Source organism: Scyliorhinus torazame, chromosome 9 (genome assembly GCF_047496885.1).
Source record: "Scyliorhinus torazame isolate Kashiwa2021f chromosome 9, sScyTor2.1, whole genome shotgun sequence".
NCBI classification, from domain to species: Eukaryota; Metazoa; Chordata; class Chondrichthyes; order Carcharhiniformes; family Scyliorhinidae; genus Scyliorhinus; species Scyliorhinus torazame.
Genome location: NC_092715.1, coordinates 56,819,253 through 56,841,622, shown reverse-complemented (window position 1 = coordinate 56,841,622; position 22,370 = coordinate 56,819,253). Strand labels below are relative to the sequence as shown.

The 22,370-nt window shown below is 43.8% G+C and overlaps 1 protein-coding gene across 16 annotated transcripts in view; it reads right to left on the bottom strand.

The window, feature by feature from the left end:
• LOC140429216 (microtubule-associated serine/threonine-protein kinase 4-like) overlaps window positions 1-22,370 on the bottom strand; it is a 651,560-nt gene that overhangs the window by 63,306 nt on the left and 565,884 nt on the right. For all 16 annotated transcript variants that reach the window (XM_072515935.1, XM_072515937.1, XM_072515936.1 and 13 more), the window contains 8 exons: window positions 19,002-19,077; window positions 17,685-17,894; window positions 5,925-6,026; window positions 5,406-5,538; window positions 3,563-3,630; window positions 1,378-1,463; window positions 396-604; window positions 125-263 (listed from right to left, as the gene is read on the bottom strand). In XM_072515935.1, coding sequence (XP_072372036.1) covers window positions 125-263; window positions 396-604; window positions 1,378-1,463; window positions 3,563-3,630; window positions 5,406-5,538; window positions 5,925-6,026; window positions 17,685-17,894; window positions 19,002-19,077 — 1,023 coding nt within the window. The remainder of the gene's footprint in view (window positions 1-124; window positions 264-395; window positions 605-1,377; window positions 1,464-3,562; window positions 3,631-5,405; window positions 5,539-5,924; window positions 6,027-17,684; window positions 17,895-19,001; window positions 19,078-22,370) is intronic.

Sequence of the window (22,370 nt, the reverse complement as noted above, 5' to 3'; positions counted from 1 at the left end):
ACAACATAGAGCAAGACATTTACAAAAGTTAGACCCTGCATATGCAATCAAATAGTAGATTTACAAATTTTTACTGATTATAACTAAATAAAATCGGAGGTCAACATGTTTTACAGATACATACTTATCTGGTTTCAGATCTCGGTGTACAATTCCATAATTGTGTAGATATTCCAAGGCAAGGACAGTCTCTGCAAAATACATTCTTGCCATATCGACTGGCAAGGGGCCCATATTTTTCAACAGTGTAGCACAATCTCCACCTGAAAATGAACGGAAAATAACTTTTCACCTACCAACGACAATCTAATTTGATGATTGCTCTACGCTGAGCAAGAATAGGTCTTGCCAGGGACTAAAAAAACTACAATTTTATTTAAAAGTGAGCACATTACCTTCCACATATTCCATCACCATACACAAATGGCGCTTGGTTTCAAAGGAACAGTACATACTAACGACAAATGGATTCTCTGCGAATGTCAGGATGTCCCTTTCTACAAATGCCTGTTGGATCTGATTTCGAAGGATCAAATTCTGTTTGTTGATTTTCTTCATGGCAAATCTCTGCTTGGTTTCCTTATGGCGAACCAAATACACAGCTCTGGAGAAACAGAAGGCGCAGTCAGTCCTCAGGTTTGCACACCACTGATACAATTATCAAGTTTCAGGACAGCAAGATGAGGGTGTCAAGGTGGCACAGTAGTTAGCACTGCTGCCTCACCGCGCCAGGGATCCGGGTTCGATTCCGGCCTTGGGTGACTGTCTGTGTAGAGTTTGCACGTTCTTCCCCTGTGTCTGCGTGAGTTTCCTCTGGGTGCTCCGGTTTCCTCCCACAGTCCACAGATGTGCAGGTTAGGTGGATTGGCCATGCTAATTGCCCCTTAGAGTCTTTAGGTGGCATTACTGGGTTATGGGGATAGGGTGTTGGAGTGGGCCTAGGTGGGGTACTCTTTCAGAGGGTCGATGCAGACTCAATGGGCCGAATAGCCTCCTTCTGCATTGTAGGGATTCTATGATTCAATCTGGTATGGAAGAACTATTACCAAAGAACGAGTGATTATGACCCATTACACCTACTTTTTCATCTGAATACTTCAGATTCAATCAAAAATAACGACACACTGAATACAATTAAAACCTACCTTGCAGATTAGAAAAATCAAAACTCCATTATTTTCAACTAAAGATGGAAATTGAGTAATATTTTAACATTGACAGTGACTCTGAAGTGTTTAATTATACCATGCAGTGTCAACTCAAACATGGTCATTCAGGAAACACAAGATGAACATGGTCTCCTTCGACTGGCTAACAACTCACTGTTGCGTAGAGGGTACACTGATGACTGCGTTTCTGCTCTCTCACAACACTCACCCATAGGCTCCATTGCTGATCAACTTCATCGTTTCAAAGTCAATTTCACGTGGCTTACGTCTACCTTGGACTGAAGGACTAAAGTTCTGAGGAGGAGGAGGAAAGAATTCATTTTTCAACTTCACTGTGCAAGAATTATGGAATCAGAAATTCCTAGAAATAGGAAATATTGCCTCTGCAAAGGTAATACACGATTTTTAGCGGTTGCGGTTTTCCACTGCTGTTACTGTGCCTGAACTTATTCTAACTTCAACTGTCAATACATTTGATGTATAAAAATAAGTTGGTGTTAAATGACAAATTGCGTTCATCAAACAAAAGTTACAATCAATTTCAGAAGAGCTTTTCCAATGCTTTCTTTGTGCTCGGCAATGCGAGGGATATCAGGGCTGTGGACAGAGTCCATATGCAGGTCGATCAATCAGACCTTAGAAGCTGTAAGAAACTTAGTTCTCTGTGTGCTTGCACTTCCCATTTGGAAACCCGGATGGTCTGGAAAGGGCAACTGATAATCGACGGGTAAATGCCCAATCTAAACACCCAAATCTGTTGGTGCCAGAAACTTCATGGCAAAGTGGGAATAAACTTTATATGTGGCACCGGAGAGACCGAGATAAGCACCTATATAACCTACAGAAAAAAAAAGGTTTGGGCATCTCTTCTACTGGAGCGAGCACTTTGACCATGTTTGACACAGAGGAGTGGAATTTTCCCAACCATTGATGGGCTGGACGATGGGGGGGTTGTTTTCCTAGGAGCAGAGGAGACTGAGGGGGGACATAATTGAGATGTATAAAATTATATGGGGCATAGAGTAAACAAACCTTTCCCCTTGGTAGAGGGATCAATAACCAGGGGGCATGGATTTAAGGGAAGGGGCAGGAGATTCAGAGGGGATGTGAGGAAAAACTTTTTACCCAGAGGATTGTGGGAGTCTGGAACTCACTGTCTGAAAGGGTGGTGGAGGCAGAGACCCTCATAACATTTAGATGCGCACTTGCAATCCAAGGGCATATAAGGCTATGGGCCAAGTGCTGGAAAATGGGAATAGAATGGTTAGGTGGTTGTTTTTGATTGGCGCAGACGGAATGGGCTGAAGGAACTTTTCTGTACTGTAGATCGCTATGACAAGATAGTGGGAGATGGCGTCGTGGGGAGAGACTGACGTCTTTCTTGCCGCCATGATATATTACCCACAGTGGCAACCTCAGCAGAGCAGCGACTCACCGGGCAGCTAGTTGTGGCAGGTAAGGGCCTAATTAAAGGTCGCATCTATCGTCTTATCATCCCACCTCCCCATGCTGCTGGGAGACGACAAACAATTTTTAAACAACAAGTCCTCGCCTTCAACATATGGCAGGACTGGGGGACATCTATAATATCTAAAACATTTACAAATAAAAGTTTTTCAAAGTGCTGCTCGTTCTGAAGATATTAGTTACTACCTTGCTGGGAAATTAAACAAGGTCTTTTTGAGGTTAAAATAGTCCCAAGATGATAAATGTGGCATTGCTGGATGGAAATCAATCAACTCTCTTGTGGCAGGCTTGATAATTTGATATCTCAATCAGGCAAGTCTGCATTTTTCCAGAAAACTGTTGTGAAATTGACCAGGCAGCCCGATTCATTAATATCACAAGTGGGCATAAATTCTCACCACTTGCTTTAGGAACTCGGCAACCTATTAGACTTAACATGGAGCATTGACCTGGCTGATGAGTGCTTTGTGCTGGACAAGCTACATGGCTTTAGATGGCTGAACACAGCAATATCCCTGCGCACCCTTTCGCTTCTCTATATCTTAGCTCTTGTCAATCTGCTTCTAAGCCCTTTGGGAACAGGCAAATGGGACGCCTTCCTATGTGGGGTGCATCAAATAACAGGATTCTGGCTTTGAGATTTGCAGCCACTCATAGCTTTGGTGGTTACAGTACTATTCCAGCACCCATGGATTCATATTCCGACAGGTTCAGATGACAATCTGTTCTAATCTCGTCCTGTGAGACAAAACTATAGTCAAGTTGCAAAGACTAGCCAATTCACAACTTGAATAACTTCACAAGTTCTGCCCAGAGATATTCAATAGACAGCTTTAGGAATTAACGATACACGAGATAGAAATGATGCCAAACTCTGGAGATTTATGCTGTTTGCATGTGAAGAGAGGCATGGTAAGGATACTTACACCCACTGAGTCATCTGTTTCAGGAGTCTCTGCTGTCCCGCTGTCATAGTTAGCCAACTGGGCCATTTCTTTTGAGAATGAAAAAGTTATCGATTAGGGAAAAGAACATTGTTGATTGAAAGGGGAAAGGTTACTCATTAAAGTTAACAGAAAGCAATACACACTGTAAAACCAGCTGTTAAAGATTGTTATTTCCCTTGAACGCTATGCTGCCGTTATTCAGAGGCTTCACTTTGATTAACCTCACTGTTGCATTTGTTCCAGTTATAGTACCTTCCACATTTTGCTACATCGAGCAGCATTTCTAAGGGACTCCTAAATTTCCATTTAGTGCTTGGCACAGCAATCTGTGCTTTCTCTACTCTGTTTGGGATCATTTTCCCCTATTACACTAATTATCTCAGACCTTTAAATTGTATCACAACTCAAGAGCAGTTGTTAGAAACTGATACAATCCTCAAACTGAACAGTGGGCAAACGAAATAGCTAACAACGCCTGTTGAGACGTTTAACGCATTTGCAAACCAGCGGAGCATCTGTCCTTTATACCCAAGCAAACCATTTCTCAAGGCCCATGATACAAAGACTGCTGATACTAACACAATGATAAAAATTTCCTCCTGGAGAACCCATCTGCGATGTAGTCACTGGTGCCTAATAGGTTGCAAATCTATTTTTTAATTGTCATCAGGAGAAAAAAACTGAGTGCATTTGGCACCATTTCCTAGCAGTGGTTCGGACGACGGTGTGGGCAAGCATGCAACATGTAAGGGTAACTGATCTTAAAAAAAAAGTCTGTAGACTATTCAAATGGCTAAAGCACCTTAAAGAATTGTGGGTACTTCGGAGTGCAAAATTTGTGAGAGATGTGAGAGAACCAGAAACAGAAACATTTGTTCAATTATATGGGTTCCAATTAGATGCTCAAATGCCTTTTTAATGACTGTTTTTAATGTGCAACTGCTGCTGCATTTGGGGTTTAATAGACCAGCGAGGCAAGTAAAAATGAGTGCCACTGATGGTCATACTGTGCCGAATGAGCAGGGGCAAGACAAAAATTATGCAGAGCAGATGCAAGCTACCTGAACCTGGATAAGACAGCTTTAAATAACACGTACAGTTTCCTAATGCATAATCCATGTCAGAAGAGTGCTTCAGTTATTAATTAATGCTGATTTTTCCAGATCTCGATAGGGAGGTGACTAAATAATGTTTTCTCTGCTTTAAAAAAAAATACATTTGCGTTTTATTATATCAGCTGCAAAATTAATACATTCTGTTCACCAGCACTTCCAGCACATTGTATTTTATAGTGGGTACTGACGATGGAAGATGTACAATTAAGATTTTTTTTGGACACAGACATACATAAATAAACCTTATTGGGGGCACATCCCAAAATTCTCATCATGCCTTAAGGGAAATCCTCGAGGATATCGAGATCCCAAAGTGCAAAATCAAAGCATTTTTGAGTAACAAGTGAATGATTGTTGACTCGATACCTTCAAGAATGATTGATCTCATAGATATTAGAAGTATACACGAGAACAAAGTTTCAGTAATGTTTATAAGGATCGTGTTAAAAACGCAACCATTTCAGTGGAAGATATTTAACCAATTGTCAAATTGAAGTCACTTTTCGTATTTGTTAGAAACAAGTTCAAAGAGCCGGTGCAGACTCGATGGGTCGAATGGCCTCTTCCTGCACTGTAAATTCTGTGAAGTGCACCAGTAACATAATGCCTTCATGACCTAGTCCCTTAACATTTATTCCACACTTGATTTAAGTACTTCACCAGGTAAAATATACTTTACACACAGCACAGTTAACACTGGCACTCACCCTCTAAGGGATCCCTAGTAAGGCCCAGCTGACTGATGATATAACGGGGAATATCCGATTTAATGCCTTCGCCTTCTTTAGCATGTCCTTCTGCTGCTTCTAACAAGTGATAGAACTCTTCAGGATCAAATTCCTGGAACAATGTTTTAAAAAGAAATACCCAGTCAACTCTTTAATTGTCTCGAATATTGCAAATTTACTCCCCTGCGTACAGTTTATTGGGAAAAGATCCCCAAAATGTCACTGTGCCTCAAAAGAAAATCCTCTATGGCAACAAATATATTAAATCATTTCAGAGTATTCCTCTTGCGTATCAATGTTGAACGAACACAGCCTTATAATCAGCTGTCTCAAATGTATGTCTGCAATCCCCTCTCCCCACAAAATGTTTTTAAATACACCACTTGCACACATGACAGCGTATTTATAGTGTGACTAGGATCGCTACAGCTGATGTACATTATGACTTTGCCCATTCTGCATATGTATATCTTTTTCTTGTTTTAGAAAAGGACTTACGAGGCATTCCAATAATCGGGCTGGGCGAGCAATGATGATCAGTAATTTCCGCACCAACTGATCAATGACCGCCAATTCATTACTCTCAGAGCGTTGGTGGGCCTAGATAGAGACAAAGCAATGACGAGTGCAACATTTTAATAATCTGTGCATAAGGATCATCACTGAAAAGAAACTATTTAAAATAAAATATTTTCTAAATTCAACCAAGCATATGAACCATTTTCAGTCTTTATTCCATCCATTAAAAAAAATCTCCAAAGCAATTTCCCTGTATTAAAGGTAAATTACAACTGTATGCATTGACAATCATCCCACTATAAAGATCATTAAAGACATGAGGCTCAGGAAGCTGTTTAGAGTTACATTTGAACACTATTAAATACAATATCTAGCAGCTGGGGCTGATGGTATGAGTCAGTTATAAAACAGGAGGAGGACAATTAGCCCCGAGAGCCTGTTCGGATATTCAGTAAATTCATGGCTGACCTAACTCCATGCACGTCTGTCCCATTTTGCTTAACGCATTTTGGTTAACTAAAATCTATTCGTCTTGGACTTAAAAAGAAGGAATGGTCTTGCATCATCTGCTCCCTCTCTCGCTTCCTCTTTCAGCTTTCCCCATGTTATATGGGGTCGCCACAATGCTGGTTGATCACCCTTCACATCAATCATCGTTTGTTTTGGATTTGGTGGGTGGTATTTGCAGATGGATGCCCCCTCCACCTTCCTGCCCATTTGCCCAGGCTGGGGACCTGCCCTGATACAGGCTGCCTCTTCCCTGCGCCAGTGGCTGAGTTCTTATGTGGCTAACAAGTCCTGGAGTGGGACTTTTTTTTTCTAATAAGCATTTTATAGAGGTATTTATGGTTTTATAACAATAACAGAAGAAACAGTGTACATACAAATATAAACATAATACAAAAGCCGTCTTCCTTCCTCACAGGTCCCATCTTTTCAAACACCCCATTCTAAATTAAACTACTGGAGTGGGACTTAAACCCTGGGCCTCCTGGATCAGAGCTAGAAGCACTACCAATTGGGCCACACAGATTCCGATTGAACATCAACTGCTATTTGTGGCAGAGAGTTCCAAACTTCTATCTTTGCATGTAGAGAGGTTTCCCAATTTCGCTCCTAAAAGATCTGGCTCCAATTCTTAGACTATGACCCCGAGTTCCAGACTCCCCAATCAGAGATAGATGTTTGCTCTATCTATCCTATGAATGCCCCATAATATCTCGAATACCTCAATCAGATCATTCCTTGGCCTCCTAAATTCCAGAGAATACAATCCTAGCTGTCTACTCTTACCTCGTAATTTAACTAGAGCCTAGTTATCATTCTGGTCAATCTACGCTTCCCCATAGGCTGAGGTAGTTCAGAAACCAATTAAGGCACTGGGGTAACACCTTATTTCAGTTAAAAAAAAAAGTTACTGGCACAGCTAATTACAATAGCGTTTCATTATTTTAAGAATAACTGCTCATGGCGCATGTCACTGCATACGGGCGAAAAGGGTCACAGCTTAAAATAAAGGGTCGCCATTTACGACAGAGATGAGGAGAAATGTTTTCTCTTGAGGGTTGTCTCTCTTTGGACCTCTCTTACTCAAAAGCTGATTTTAGGGGGTGCAGGAATGCGGGGTTGAAGTTATAATCAAATCAGCTATGATCTTATTGAATGGCAGAGTGGGCTCGAGGAGCCGAGTGGCCTACTCCCGCACCTAATTTGTATGTTCATGTGTTAGTGTGTATTAAAATGATCTTACTATTGAGCAGGAGTACAAAAGTACCACAGCTGAGTGACAATTTGTTAATAATCACTGTTACATTTTCAAATATATGTAATACACGACAATATCACTGAGATGGTGGAAGCAAATAGAAGTGGGAAGGGACAAACGTTGGAGCCACCAGCCCAGGAGGAACATCTGTTTTCATTTTAGTTACGCCTCCTGGGAAAACCACTTCACACTCCTGCTGTGATACCGACAACACTGCCTTAAAAATCAAGGTCGTATGGTGGCAATACCAGGACCGGAATTCTCCGGCCGTTGGGATTCTCTATTCCCGCCAGCAGCACACCCCCACCCATGGGTTTCCTGGTGGACTGAGGTGTCTTCAATGGGAAACCCCATTGACAAGCGGCAGGAGTGGAGAATCCCAACGCCAGCGAATGGCACGTCGCCAAGAAACACACGGCTGGGGGATCGGAGAATCCAGTCCCCCGATCGCACAACATAGTTTATTTATGTCAGCTCCTCTATTTTCCATTAACACTTGGCTGTGTGGACGCATAACAGCACTTTGAAGGGAAAGCAAACAATCAGTAGGTACAGTGCTCTGTATTTCATCTTGCAAAGCTTAACTGTTTTAATATAACACAGTGGGAGGCACGGTGGCACAGCGGTTAGCACTGGTGCCGCGCGCGCCGAGGACCCGGGTTCGAATCCCGGCCCTGGGTCACTGTCCGTGTGGAGTTTGCACATTCTCCCCGTGTCTGCGTGGGTTTCACCCACACAACCCAAAGATCTGCAGGGTAAGTGGATTGGCTATGCGAAATTGCCCCATAATTGGGGGGAAAAAAAGAATTGATACTCTAAATCTATTTAAAAAAAGGAAATATAACACGGGATTGTCTTATCATATGGATTCTGACTTTTAAACATCCTCTCCGGAGTTCTCTTTCTGGTGGCACAAAGTGGTAGAGCAAACTTTTAAATTAATTAACTAAGTCACTGAGCACCATCTTTCTCTCTCACTTTAAGAGCATGAACCTCTACACATCGGGCACTGGGTTGAGAGCGTTATTAAAATCATTTGTCTAATACGAACAAACTCTTGACTTTAACGTCACATCAATACAATTTAGAGTTTCTTTAAAATTATTTAACCAGTGTAACTTTTATCCCTGTGGCAGTGTTTTCGTGTACCGAAGTCACAACATGCAGCCAAGATGAATCTTAGTCTTCATGAGACTAAAACGTAGAATCAATGCAGAGTATTTATATGCATCAAGACGACAGCGTCAAGAGGGGCTATTTTGCACTCAGATAATCGTAGTATTGGCAATAAAACTTATGGAAAACTGGAAGATAAATTGAAATCAGAGACTAAGGCCCAGAGGTATTTATAGATGGTGGGCAGGACTGGATTCTGTGATTCCCGCTCCCATTCCCAGTTCCAGTTCCAACACTTACTGCCAGTGCAGGTTAAGAGTCCTGCTAGTGAGCCCACACCCTGCACTCCTGACCTGGCCAGCTCCATTGGAAGGGTGGGTATCTCCTAGCAACCCTCAATCTTTGTGGTGTCAGGCCAGCTTGTCCATGATATGCGGTTCATAGCCCCCAGCCCCCCCCCCCCCCCCCCCCCCCCCGCCCCCCCGCCCCCCTAGTCTGAACTTAGGAATGTTTTGAAAAGCAAGTTTAAAAGGTCTTACCCATGCCACCATCTTCTCAACTCAGTGCCAACCTGTGTCCAATCCATGCCCAGGGCCCCTTATACTCTCCAATGTCAACTAATGCACCCAGGCACTCCCCATGGCCCCTCATATTGCCCATACCAATTCAATGTAACTTATGCCCCTTCCATGTCCATTTACCCAATATGCAGCATGTCCTTAACCAATGAGCCATATAATAACAATGGCAAGTGTGGAACTGCTGAGAGAAAAGCACCCATTTACAAATCTTCTTTTAGAATTGTCATTCTTACAACCTAGTCCCAATTAGACAGACTATTAAAGTGTCAGTAACAGAGGCTTTAAACACCACCCACCCCTGCAGGACTACAGGGAAAAGGCAGAGGTGCTGCACTAGGTAAATTGGACTTCCAGAGGACCAGCACAGGCGCGATGGGTCAAATGGCCACCTTCTATGCTACAACCATTCTATTAATTGATCTCGTGTTCGTGGAAATAGGCAATCCTAGAGTGCAGGTTGCACCAGAGTACTCATACCAACAAATATTGTCAAAAACCACTAAGTGTGAAAACTGCTGCCCTTCAATTTGTTAAAGGTGCCAAATAAATATAAGTTATCTCAGCTGAGCCATGCTTTAAACAGATATGCAGCAAACTGAAAAGGCTGGATATGCTACTCAGCTCCTTGGAGAAATCAAAAATCAGAAGACTTTCTTCCTTCAAGCCAAAAGAACAAATAAATTAAATAAAAAATTCAATTCGGTCTGTGCAGACAAATAGACATTTTTTTTAAAAAACGAAGCAGGTAATCTTTTGTATCTGATTTTTATGTCTAGTGGCTGATTCCACATAAGAGACAAAACGCCCGAGTCTAAATTGATAAATTAGTTCTTCAAGAGTCTGAATTTGAACACGTTGGTTTATTTGGGATGCACAATTCGATGCTCTCTTTAGTTCCTACAGTTTTCTCCTCTCCACAGCTGGATCAAACATCTTCTGTCGTTATTTAACGAGGTAAATGGCTGTTCAGCCACTCGAAAAGCATCAAATGAGCTTCATTACGGGCAGATCCTGATTGGCCTGATTTCTGCTCGTAAAGCATCGAGCAGAAAATAGAAGCCGTTAGCATTTTTACTTGTCACTAAAATAGCCAAAAAAGGGAGGGGACAACAAACATCCTAGGATCATAGATCATATAATTTACATTGCAGAAGGAGGCCATTCGGCCCATCGAGTCGGCACCGGCCCTTGGAAAGAGCACCCTACACCTAAGCCCACACCTCACCCTATCCCCGTAATCCAGTATCCCCACCTAACCTTTTTGGATACTAAGGGCAATTTAGCATGGCCAATCCACCTAACGCCCACATTTTAGGGCCTTGGGAGGAAACCCATGCAGACACGGGGAGAACGGGCAGACTCCACACAGACAGTGACCCAAGTCGGGAATCGAACCTGGGGCCCTAGAGCGGTGAAGCAACAGTGCTAACCACTATGCCACCGTGCTGCCCTGGGTTCTAAATGCGAAAGAAAAAATGCCCCAAAAGTTGCAACTTAAAAATCCACATTAGCCTCACTGAGGATGAGTTACTTGGAGGGCTACAAAAAGTAGGAAAACGGGACTAAGCATGACTGCTTTTTCAAATAGTCAGCACTGGCGCGGCTGGCCAAATGGTCTCCTTTTGTGCTCTAAGTTTCTGTGATTCTATTTTGCTATTGGGATGACAAACTGTCCAGCAATGAAGCTAATCAACAATGTGAGAAACATGTCCCTTAGATTCCGTAGCATATTGGGAGGTAATGGTGAGTGAAAAGAAAGCTTTGAATTTAAATGAATTTGCAGTTCCAGCATCAACCTTATCCCCATTTTGTGTGAGGAATTCTGCCCTATCCTGCTATTACCACAAAAGAGCCCCACGGAGACTAATGTCTAGCATTTAAGCTTTTGCTAATGGCATACCAGTACTATAAAACTGTGGAGCTTACTGCAGATGTAGCTGTTTACTTCAGTCTTTTTATTGCTGTGTTTCACTCTGCACTGGAGACAGCTGAAACGGTGTTGTAAATAATCCAAATTTGCCAGAATCTTGGAGAATTAAAATGCTTGTTCAAAAAACTGATCTAAACAGACTTGGAATGCTCAAACCGGTTTGGTCAGAAGCTAGAATTGTCGACAATAATGCTTTTAGATCCTGCAGCACTGTGCTGCCTAAGTCACTGAGAATATAAGGAAGGTGCCAACATTTGGTGGTGGGGTCGCAGTATAAAACAAACTATTTCTTGCTGTTGTCATGGGTGTGGTGCCTCGCACCCCTAACCCTAATGCTGCTTAAATTACACAAGCAGGTTTACGCTTGCCCTGAAACTCAGAATGCCACTGCATATACACGCCTAACACAGATGTACAATGTTGGCACTGCATATACATGCCTAACAGAGATGTACAATGTTGGCAATGAATATACATGCCTAACACGGATGTACAATGTTGCCACTGCATATACTTGCCGAACACGGATGTACAATGCTGCCACTGCATATACATGCCTAACACGGACATACAATGTCATTGTATAGCTGCTTTTTGCATTGGTATTCGGTCATAGATTCTGTAATGCTCAATTTAGTGCTGCCCGCATCAATATGATAAACCTGTCAAATCTCTTAAGACCAGAGGTTCTAAAGTACCCACTTTTAAAGCGAACTTTTTAAACTGCTGACCCTCCTTTTGGGATCAGTAAATAAAATGGTTACGATGCTACCGACACATTTTGGCAGTGACATCGCGCGACATCAAAATGCTGTGGGGAGTCTGCAAAGGTGTGCAATGGCAAGCCCTCGTTAGCCACACAAACACCTATTTGTCACTCAATTCAGAACATTAGTGGAGTTAATCTTCTGTTCCTGTGCTGAAGCTACAATGTAAAAACGACTTTTGTTTCAGAGGAAGCCAGAACACATATGGTGTTTCGCTCAACCATAGACAATTAAATCTACTTGGAGACTTATGGTTGGGGCATGCAGGCAACATGTTTGGTGGCTCCTGCCAGACTGTCTTTTTAAGGCCCTTTATGCCCAGTTGCTGGGGAAGATTTGTTTGTGAGAAGCCGTGGGAAGGTTTGGGGCGTTTGTAGAATGTCAAAAACCGGAAAGGAGAATCCAGGTAGAAAGGCAGTGAGCGAAGGTCTGCTGCTAAGCGTGGTGAGGGGTGCAGTAGGAGGAAAGGTGGCGGGAGAGAGCCGTCGGGCGGGGCCGTGCACATCGCGGTGGTGAAGATGGCGGAGGCTGGAGAATTTGAACGGCTGTCTTTGAAGTATTTCGAAAGGCATCAGATAGTGATGATGGCCTCGCTTAAGGCATGGGTGGGTGAGACCCTTGCTCCGGTAAGAGAAGAATTGGAGAGAACTTCGACAGCGGAGGAGCATGAGGAGTTTAACCAAAATGGGGAGGTCTCGTTGTCCGTGGTTGGGGAGGTGTTCAAGGCAGTAGTGAGGGGTGAGGTCATCTCATTCAAGGCGAAGCTGGATAGGGAGGTGCCGGAGGAACGACAGCGGCTGATCAAGGAGGTTTTGGAGGTTGATAGAAGAAATGCGAAGGATCCGGAGCCGGGGCAATTGATGAGGAGGAAGGAGTAGCAGGCCAAGTTTGACCTTCTGTCTATGGGCAGGGTGGTTCGGCAGTTGTGATGCGTGCAGTTGTGTATGAATACGGTGAGAAGGCCAGTCGATTACTGGCAGGCCAGCTCTGTCGGCAGGAAGCGGTGAGGGAGATTGTGCAGATTAGGGATGGAACGGGAGGGGTGGTGGTGGCTCCGGAGCAGGTGGATAAGGTGTTTGAGAACTTTTATAGGGGGTTAAATCAGTCAGAGCCGCCGGACAATGAGTCGGGGATGAGAGAGTTTCTGGAGCGACTGGAGAGGCCAGAGGTGGGAGAAGGGGAGAGGAGCCATTGGGAGTGGAGAATGTACAGGCAGCGATAGGGAAGATGCGGACGGTAAAGCACCGGAACCAGATGGGTTCCTGGTGGAGTTCGGTAAGAAGTTTAAAGACAAGTTGGTGCTGCTAATGGTGAAAATATTTGAGGTTGCACTGGTAAAGGGAGGGGTGGCGGAGACAATGAGGCCGGCATCTAACTCATTGTTACTGAAAAAGGAGAAGGATCCGGTGGAGCGTGGGTCGGATAGGCTCATTTTTCCATTGAATGTGGATGCCAAAATACTGGCGAAGGTATTGGCGTGAGACTGGAGGTTTGTCTTCTGAAGTTGGTGGGGAGGATCAGACGAGGTTCGTCAAGAGCAGGCATGTTATCGAATGTGCAGCAGCTGCTGAATGTGTGCTTTCTCCGGCGGAGGGGAGGGAGTTAGAGGTGGTGGTGGTGTTAGATGTGGGGAAGGTGTTTTACAGAGTGGAGTGGAGTATTTGATTGTGGTACTGGAGAAATTTGGGATTGGGCCTAAGTTTGTGGCTTGGGTAAAATTGCTATACAAGGAACCAACAGCCTATGTGCAGACGAACGAGACGCAGTCAGAGTACGTCGCACTATACCGGGGAACAAGGCAGGGATGCCCCATGTCTCCCGTCTTGTTTGGTTTTGGCAATTGAGCCCTTGGCTGTTGCACTGAGGGGTTCGGGCGTATGGAGGGGGATAGTGAGTGGGGGGCGGTGGGGGGGGTGGAGCATAGGGTGTCTTTGTACACAGATGTTTGTTGCTGCTGTACATTTCGGACCCGGGCTCATCGGTGAGGGACATAATGGAGTTGCTAGGGAAATTTGGGGTGTTTTCGGGATGTAAATTCAATTTAGGGAAGAGTGAATATTTTGTCATTCTGTTCTCCAGGTGCTGGGGGCATGAAAGGATGGGTTGCCATTTAGGGTGGCGACAACTCACTTCAGGTACTTGAGGGGCACAGGTCGTGCAGGTCTGGGCACGACTCCATAAGCTGAATTTCACAAGCCTGGTGGGGAAGGTGAAAGAGCATCTGGGGAGGTGGGATAGTGTCACTTTGTGGTTGGCTGGCTGGGTACAGGCAGTCAAAATTAATATTTAGCCACGGTTTCTGTTTTTGTTCCAGTGCCTGCTGGTCTTTTTGCCAAAGACATCTTTCCGAGGGGTGGATAGGCTGGTCTTGCCGTTTGTGTGGGCAGGGAAGGTCACGAGGATAAGGAAGGTGGTGCTCCAAAGGGGGCGGCAGTCGGGGGCTTGGCTCTTCCGAACTTGGTGCACTATTACTAGGTGGCGAATGCAGAGAAGGTGCCGGGCTGGAGTAAGGAGATGGTGGCTCTGTGAGTGCGAATGGAGGTGGGTTCTTGCAAAGGTTTGGGACTGCGGCCGCTGGCGACGGCTCCGCTACCATTTGCCCTGTGGAAGTATTTGGGGAATCCTGTCGTGGTAGCCCACGCTGAAGATTTGGGGCAATTCCAACAATACTTCAAATTGAGGGTAGGGTGATGCAGATAAAAGGGAGTCATGGGTTCGAGCCAGGGAGATGGATGCGAGGTTCTGGGGATGGGAGGAGAAAGGGGTAAAAGAGACGATGGATCTGTTTCTGGAGGGGAGCTGGGGGTGATAAATGGGCTCCAGCGTGAGGAGGGCTTCAGGTATATGCCGTTGCGGAATTTCGCAAGGAAGGTTTTTCCGGAAGGGATTAAGGCCAAGCAGGAGGAAGAGTTTGGGATGGGGCTGGAAGAGGGATTATGGTATGAAGTGCATATGTTCTGGTTGGAGGAATATTGGTGGGCGTTTTTCAGCACTATGTCCGAGGATCTGCATATGGAGTTAGAGCCAGGTCCCCTATTCAGGGTGTCCGACCTGCCAGAGCTACAGATGGGAGCGAGGGCAGATGTTTTAACCTTTGGCCTCTTGATGGCTCGCAGGCAGGTTCTGTTGGGGTGGAGTCAGCTTCTCTCCCCAGTGCCTTGGAATGGCTGAGGGATCTAATGGAATTCTTGTATTTGGAGAAGGTGAAATTTGCTGCGAGCGAGGCGGATGAGGGGTTCCGCCAAGGATGGGGCTTGTTTATTTTACATTTTGGAGATCTGGTTGTTGTTCAATATTAAAGCCAATTGTGCTTGTAAACTGTCCAGCATTGAAACAAGTTCAAGGTGACTAAAGGCCTGCATTAAATCCTGCACTGATACCAATGAATGGTGACTAGTGAGGGACTTCTGGGGCAAAGGGTTAGATCGGAACTACTTATCAACTCATATAGGCGCACAGAAAAACTTCATTTTTTCTAGAGATTTCATATCATATATGCACAGCAATTTACAAAGTAAAGATCAAGTATATTTCTTATTTTTTAATAAGGGGCAATTTAGTGTGGCCAACTGACCTACCCTGCACATCTTTTTGGGTTCATAGAATTTACAGTGCAGAAAGAGGCCATTTGGCCCATCGAGTCTGCACCGGCCCTCACAAAGAGCATCCTACTCAAGCCCATGCCTCTACCCTATCCCTGTAACCCAGTAACCCCCACTTAACATTTTTTTTCAACACCAAGGGCAATTCAGCATGGCTAATCCACCTAACCCGCACATCTTTGGACCGTGGGAGGAAACCGGAGCACCCGGAGGAAACCCACGCACACACGGGGAGGATGTGCAGACTCCGCACAGACAGTGACCCAAGCCGGAATCGAACCTGGGACCCTGGAGCTGTGAAGCAATTGTGCTATCTACAATGCTACCGTGCTGCCCTGTTACTGTGTTTCTTGTCATTCAGCTGGCTTTGCACCCATGGCAGCCATTGTTCCTTTTATTCCATGAGGCTTTAAGTTAGGTCAGCGCTTATTGCCCATCCCTAGTTGCCCTTCAGAAGGTGGTGGTGGTGAGTTAGCTTCTTGAACCGCTGCAGCCCCTGACACGTACGTACACCCACAGTGCTGTTAGGGAGGGAGTTCCAATATTTTGACCCAGTGACAGTGAAGGAACGGCGATATATTTCTAAGTCAGGATGGTGAGTGCCTTGGAGGGGCTCCCAGGTGTCTGCTGCCCTTGTCCTTCTAGATGGTAGTGAACAAAGAACAACACAGTACAGGAACAGACCCTTCGGTCCTCCAAGCCTGTACCGGTCATGATACCAACCTTTGCCAAAACCCTCAGCACTTCCTTGTGCTGTATCCCTCTATACCCATCCCATCCATGTATTTGACGAGATGCCTTTTGAACGCTGTTAATGTATTTGCTTCTACAACCTCCCCTGGCAACGCTTTCCAGGCACCCACCACCCGTGGTTATGGGTTCGGAAGATGCTGCCTAAGGAACCTTGGTGAGTTACTGCAGTGCATCTTGTGGATGGTACACACGGCTGTCACTGTTCATCGGTGGTGGAGGGTTTGAATGTTTGTGGAAGGGGGAGCAATCAAGCAGGCTGCTTTGTCCTGGATGATGTCAAGCCTCTTGTTGTTGATGCTGCACTCATCCAGGCAAGTGGAGAGTATTCCATTACACTCCTAACTTGTGCCTTGTAGATGGTGGACAGGCTTTGGGGGGGTTCAGTAGGTGAGTTACTCGCCGCAGGATTCCTAGCCTTTGACCTGCTCTGGTAGACATAGTGGACGGGATTCTCCATTTTGGGAGTCTGTGGGTGGGATTCACCGATTGCCATTGCCGAAATTGCGTTCGGCGATTGGCCGGCTATTACGCCAAAATCTGGGGTGGTGCCGATTCTCAGTCCCTACGCCCCCTCAAAAACAGCATACTCGAGCGGTATGGTGCACACCGTTGGGACGGACTCAGGATGTCACCTGAGGCCCTCCCCCGATGGCATAATTCGAGTGTCCTCTCGATTTTCGGCGACCTCGCGTGGCAGCTGCGGACCGTCTCCAGTGGCACCACAGTCCGGGGGGGGGGGGGGGGGGGGGAAATTCCGCTGGCAGGGGGTGGTCTGGGCATGGCGAGGGGTTATATGGGGGACACTATCTGGCAGGCCGGGTCCGCTCACGGCCGGCGCCACAGGCCCCGCCATGCGCATGGGCGGCCGCAGACTCAGCCATCTGCATTCGTACCTGCAAGTGAAGCTGACATGACACGGCTGCTAGCCCCGCTCCGAGCGGAGCATCGGTGCGAGGGCGGTGTCAACTTTTTGGTCGTAAGGCCAGATGCTTCATCCGGACATAGCATCAAAATTGGACAATCCAGTCCAATGTTCTCACACTGGAGGCGAATTGCAACTGGTTTACGATATCCCTTTGTTTATTCATCTTACTCTAAACAGTCTATCTCACAGCTACAGATCTTCCACTCCTATCTAATGCAGCCAGATGGGTTTCCGCATCACAAGAAATCAAATCTGTTGTTACTCAATTAGCGCAAAAAAAACATATTTGGAAATACCTACTTCTTGCAACAACTTTTCTAATTTTTCCTGCAATTCAAAGAAGTATCTTGAGGTGATGTGGCCCTGTCGGGATTTATCCAGGCAATCTCGTGCCAGTTCAATGATCTGATGATGCGCAAAACTGAGGACTCCATCTGCTAGTGGAAGAATATTGTCAGGAGAATAGCTAGTGATAATGTCCTGCAGCCTTTCTTCCATCTGGGCTGTGGCCTAAGGATTGAAACAACTCGGTTAATGTGTTAAGTACCAAACCATGCACAAAAATATTAAAATCTTTGAAAAGCTGCCATCTTATTGCATGCAAAAATCAGAAACACCGATTCTTGGTTTTATAATACTAACAAATCATTTTAGGACTTTCCTTTGAAACTACATTGCTAAACGTACTTTACAATGATTATACATTTGACAGGACTACTTAACTCAAGTTAGCCATAATGGTTATTTCGCATTGGGTTAGTTATACACTTCAAACAAAAATTTATTGACACTCATCAGTCTGTGAAGTATTCCATCAGGTCAGCTAGTTATGGGACATAAATCATTATCAATGGCTCTTCATAATGTACCCTCTTTATAAGATAAGTTATGCATGTTTCCAGCAGCATTTCTACTCTGCAAACTGTTGAAAAATACTTCAATCATACATGTTTTAGAGCGTGTATGAAAGATTGCGCTCAGCAACTTTTTAAAAGCTGGTCAAAAGGAAATTTTCTTTCAGGGAAGGATGGTTATGTTTTCATCTAATGCCCTGTTATGTTAAACGACTAAAATTACAGGAATACACCTTCTTAAAGACTAGGATTACCCATTTATTGAGCTTTCATTATTTCAATTCAGTGGCTGTGATAATATTTTAAAAAATGAATTGTACCTACTCCTACATTCCTCAGACCAGCTGTGTAAATTTCATTTTTAAATCTAGATTTTACTTTGGCTGTAAACAATCAAGTCCATCCTCTCTTCACACAACGTTTTCCCTTCAAAATAACGGTTTTAATATTTAACTTGCGGACCTGCGTTTGCTTCCTACTGTACATTTTGAACCGGGAGCAGGTTTAGTAAATTGGCCAGTGAACGGGTCCAGATTTGCTCAATTTACCCGGCTGAGGCTTTAGTGCATTTTTGCACAGCAAACCAAGAAGACAGCGGCTGAGCATATTCACCCTATAACCCTGCAAACTTGTTGATGGCGTTTGTAGGGCTCAAAATATGAGTTTGAAAACTGGACAAGTTTCTACTGCAGAAGCGTACGAGCACATCCAGATGTTGATAATTTACTATAGTTTAAAATGCTTCATCTGCAAACAATCTTGCCTTTGGAAATCGTTCCTTGTAGACATGGTTCATCATGATAATCTCATTATCACAGCAGGCTGGAGAACGTCCAGGGCTACGAACAAGGCAAATATCATTTTATAAGCGACAGCCACTTCATGCAGTGCAAGATTTAATAAACGTTCTTGAGATTCCTCCGAGATAACCTACAAAAGGTGGCAACTTCGGCATGAACTACCTAAACTATTTTGGCAGACATTGCCCTTCCAAATTGTTTAAGAGCAGATAAATATCAGTTTTAAATCAGGCCAGACTGCAAATGCTCTTTAATGCAGCAACATTCTTACAACACAATCTGGCCTGCATTAAAGTAAATTTCCCAGAGCTTTTACGGTTAAGGTGCCATATCTGCACAACTCTTAAGAAAGTGAAAACAATTATCTGAAGCCATTTCACATTGATGCAGGTTTGGTAGCCATGATTCAATTGTCAACAGAATTCAAAACATTCCAACATGAAATAACTATTTGTATAAATATGGCACTTAAAACAAAGAATATCTTTTCTTCAACAGTACTTCAGTTGTACGAAGGCATTTTGTTCAAAATGCTTTATCTTCAGCTTTTATTTAGAGACACATAATGGGCATTTATGCCAGGCAGCACACTTTGAATTTCTGTTTGAATAGTTTGTTAAAAAGTATTCAGGTATATAAAATTACAGAAAATATCGATTGTACAAAATTACAATAAGTAGAACTATATTTCAATAATGACGCTGCAACACACTGATGAATGTATTTTGTTACGGTCGCAGTTGGTGTGACAACTGGACGAAAAGATCCCAGAATGGAACCCTGGTTCAAAAGACTGCAACTTTTACTTTTCTTTGTATAAAATGTGGAGGACCAGAGTAATGGGAGGACCAGGGCAGCACGGTAGCATTGTAGATAGCACAATTGCTTCACAGCTCCAGGGTCCCAGGTTCGATTCCGGCTTGGGTCACTGTCTGTGCGGAGTCTGCACATCCTCCCCGTGTGTGCGTGGGTTTCCTCCGGGTGCTCCGGTTTCCTCCCACAGTCCAAAGATGTGCAGGTTAGGTGGATTGGCCATGATAAATTGCCCTTAGTGTCCAACATTGCCCTTAGTGCTGGGTGAGGTTACTGGGTTATGGGGATCAGGTGGAGGTGTTGACCTTGGGTAGGGAGCTCTTTCCAAGAGCCGGTGCAGACTCGATGGGCCTCCTTCTGCACTGTAAATTCTATGTCTAAAAATTCTATGTCATAGGGCACTAATTTGTTTTAACAGCAAGAAAAAAAACATTTGTTGCACATGAAAAGTTGGATTATTATACAATACTATTTTACTTCCCCCTTAGCTCAACAATTACAGATTTCAAGATTAACACTTTCAAATCTTCTTTTAAATTCTGCTTTCCCTCCACTGCTTCCATCAAAATTTCACTTTCAGGCTTTACACCTCCCGCTTCAGGTTTCCTTTATCTAAAAGGTTTTTACACAAATTCCAAGGTCCAGCCACCAATTTCCACAATTATTTCAACTAATGTCTCCCAAACTGTAGTAATTTTTCACAACATTTTGTATTACTGCGTATATATTTCTGGCCTCTCGCAATCCATTCCCTTTTCAACTTGGTGTGACTTTACTGAACAGTAAACTGTTCTGGTTCTCAGTTTTCTCTGTTCTGTTAACTCCAGACATCTTGGAAACTTCTCCTCATTTCTCTAGTTTTCTGAACTAGCTGGCCTTTAGATTTCTGGCACCTGTTTTCTTAGCCACTACTCCATAATATGGCTTTTCACCTAGCAAGGCTGAGAGAGATGTTCCCTCTTTAGCCTTCTAAAGCCAGCTGCTTCTAGCAGAGCTTTCTCTCTCACTACCTATTTCTAACTGCAATCAAATTAGCTAAACTAAAACTTAAAAACGTCTCTTTCTTACAAGGCACCATGCCGTAGCCCTCTCCAAATACAATAGAATCACAGCTGGAATTGAAACTAACTCCGACATGTATAAAACACCTTTGTTCAGCATGAATCTAACTATAGGTTTTACCCTTCTAGGCACAGAAACAGAAAACCCACTTAAAACTATACTTTATCTCTAAAGTTTACCAAAATAAATATAAATCCCTTAAAACTGCCTTTGTTTTCCTGACAATTTATTCAATAGTCATTAATGGTCTGCAGAAAAAATACTGGGATATATTTGCATTAAGGGTTGCATTATCTTCAAGTTCAAACAGATCCAAAAAGCTCCATCTGTTCTCCAAACATATTTCCATTTTTGAAAATATCTCTAGGTAATAATAATAATAATAATAATAATAATAATCGTTTATTGTCACAAGTAGGCTTCAATGAAGTTACTGTGAAAAGCCCCTAGTCGCCACATTCCAGTGCCTGTTCGGGGAGGCTGGTACGGGAATTGTTCTGCATTACAAGTCACCTATTTAGCCCAATTCACTTCACCCAATATTCACACAATCGGTTCAAAAGATCATTTTAAGCACAAATTGTGTTCCATACAACTAGGTTTCCATGACCTCTAGCGTGCCTAAAATCAACACTCTGGAAGCTGGATACGTCCCCGATTTGGAATAATCTCAATTGGGAGTTGATGCTAATTGCGTCACTTGAAAGCCTTGAGGAGACTCCGAAATATAAGCGAGCTCTTTTAGTCAAGGATACTAATAACTACATTTTGAAACATACGGAGACAGTCTGAATTAAATTTATCTTTTCAATTTACTGAAAAACTGACTATTGCACCTCAATGCAACCAGAGATTAGTTCTGAATATTTTAAGAAAAATCATTTTCAGTAAAACGATTGTTTTTTGTGATAAGCCCATTTTCAGCTGAATTTTTAAAACTTCTATCAAATTAGCACTCCTAAACATATCAAGGAATGTATTTTAAGGCAACATCTTATTAAAAGAATGTATGTTTTAAAATGTGCCAGATTTTGCTACGGCAATAAGCAACTGAGTTTGAGCAGAAACCCACAGTCCAGAGCAGGGCGAGAGGGGAAACACTTTTCAAATTCAGGCTCAATTTAGCCCAGAATCATTGACTGCACCCAAAGTGGAACCTCATACATTCTTTTGGGATTCTTGATACCAGTTAGCGCGCTGCTGTAGATTTTCCATTTGAGAGGGAGTAAGGAAATGTAATAAAAGCAGAAAATGCTGGAAAAACTAAGCAGGTCTGCTAGCATCTGTGAAAAGAGAAACAGAGTTAACGTTCTGGGTCCGTATGACTGTGCTCCAGAGCTGAAGAGAGGGGGAAAGATGATGGATTTTACACTGTTTAAGACGGGGTGGAACAAAATAGAAGGTCAGGAATAGGTGAGAGTTCAGGAGAGATTTGGCAAAGATGTTATGGATAAAAG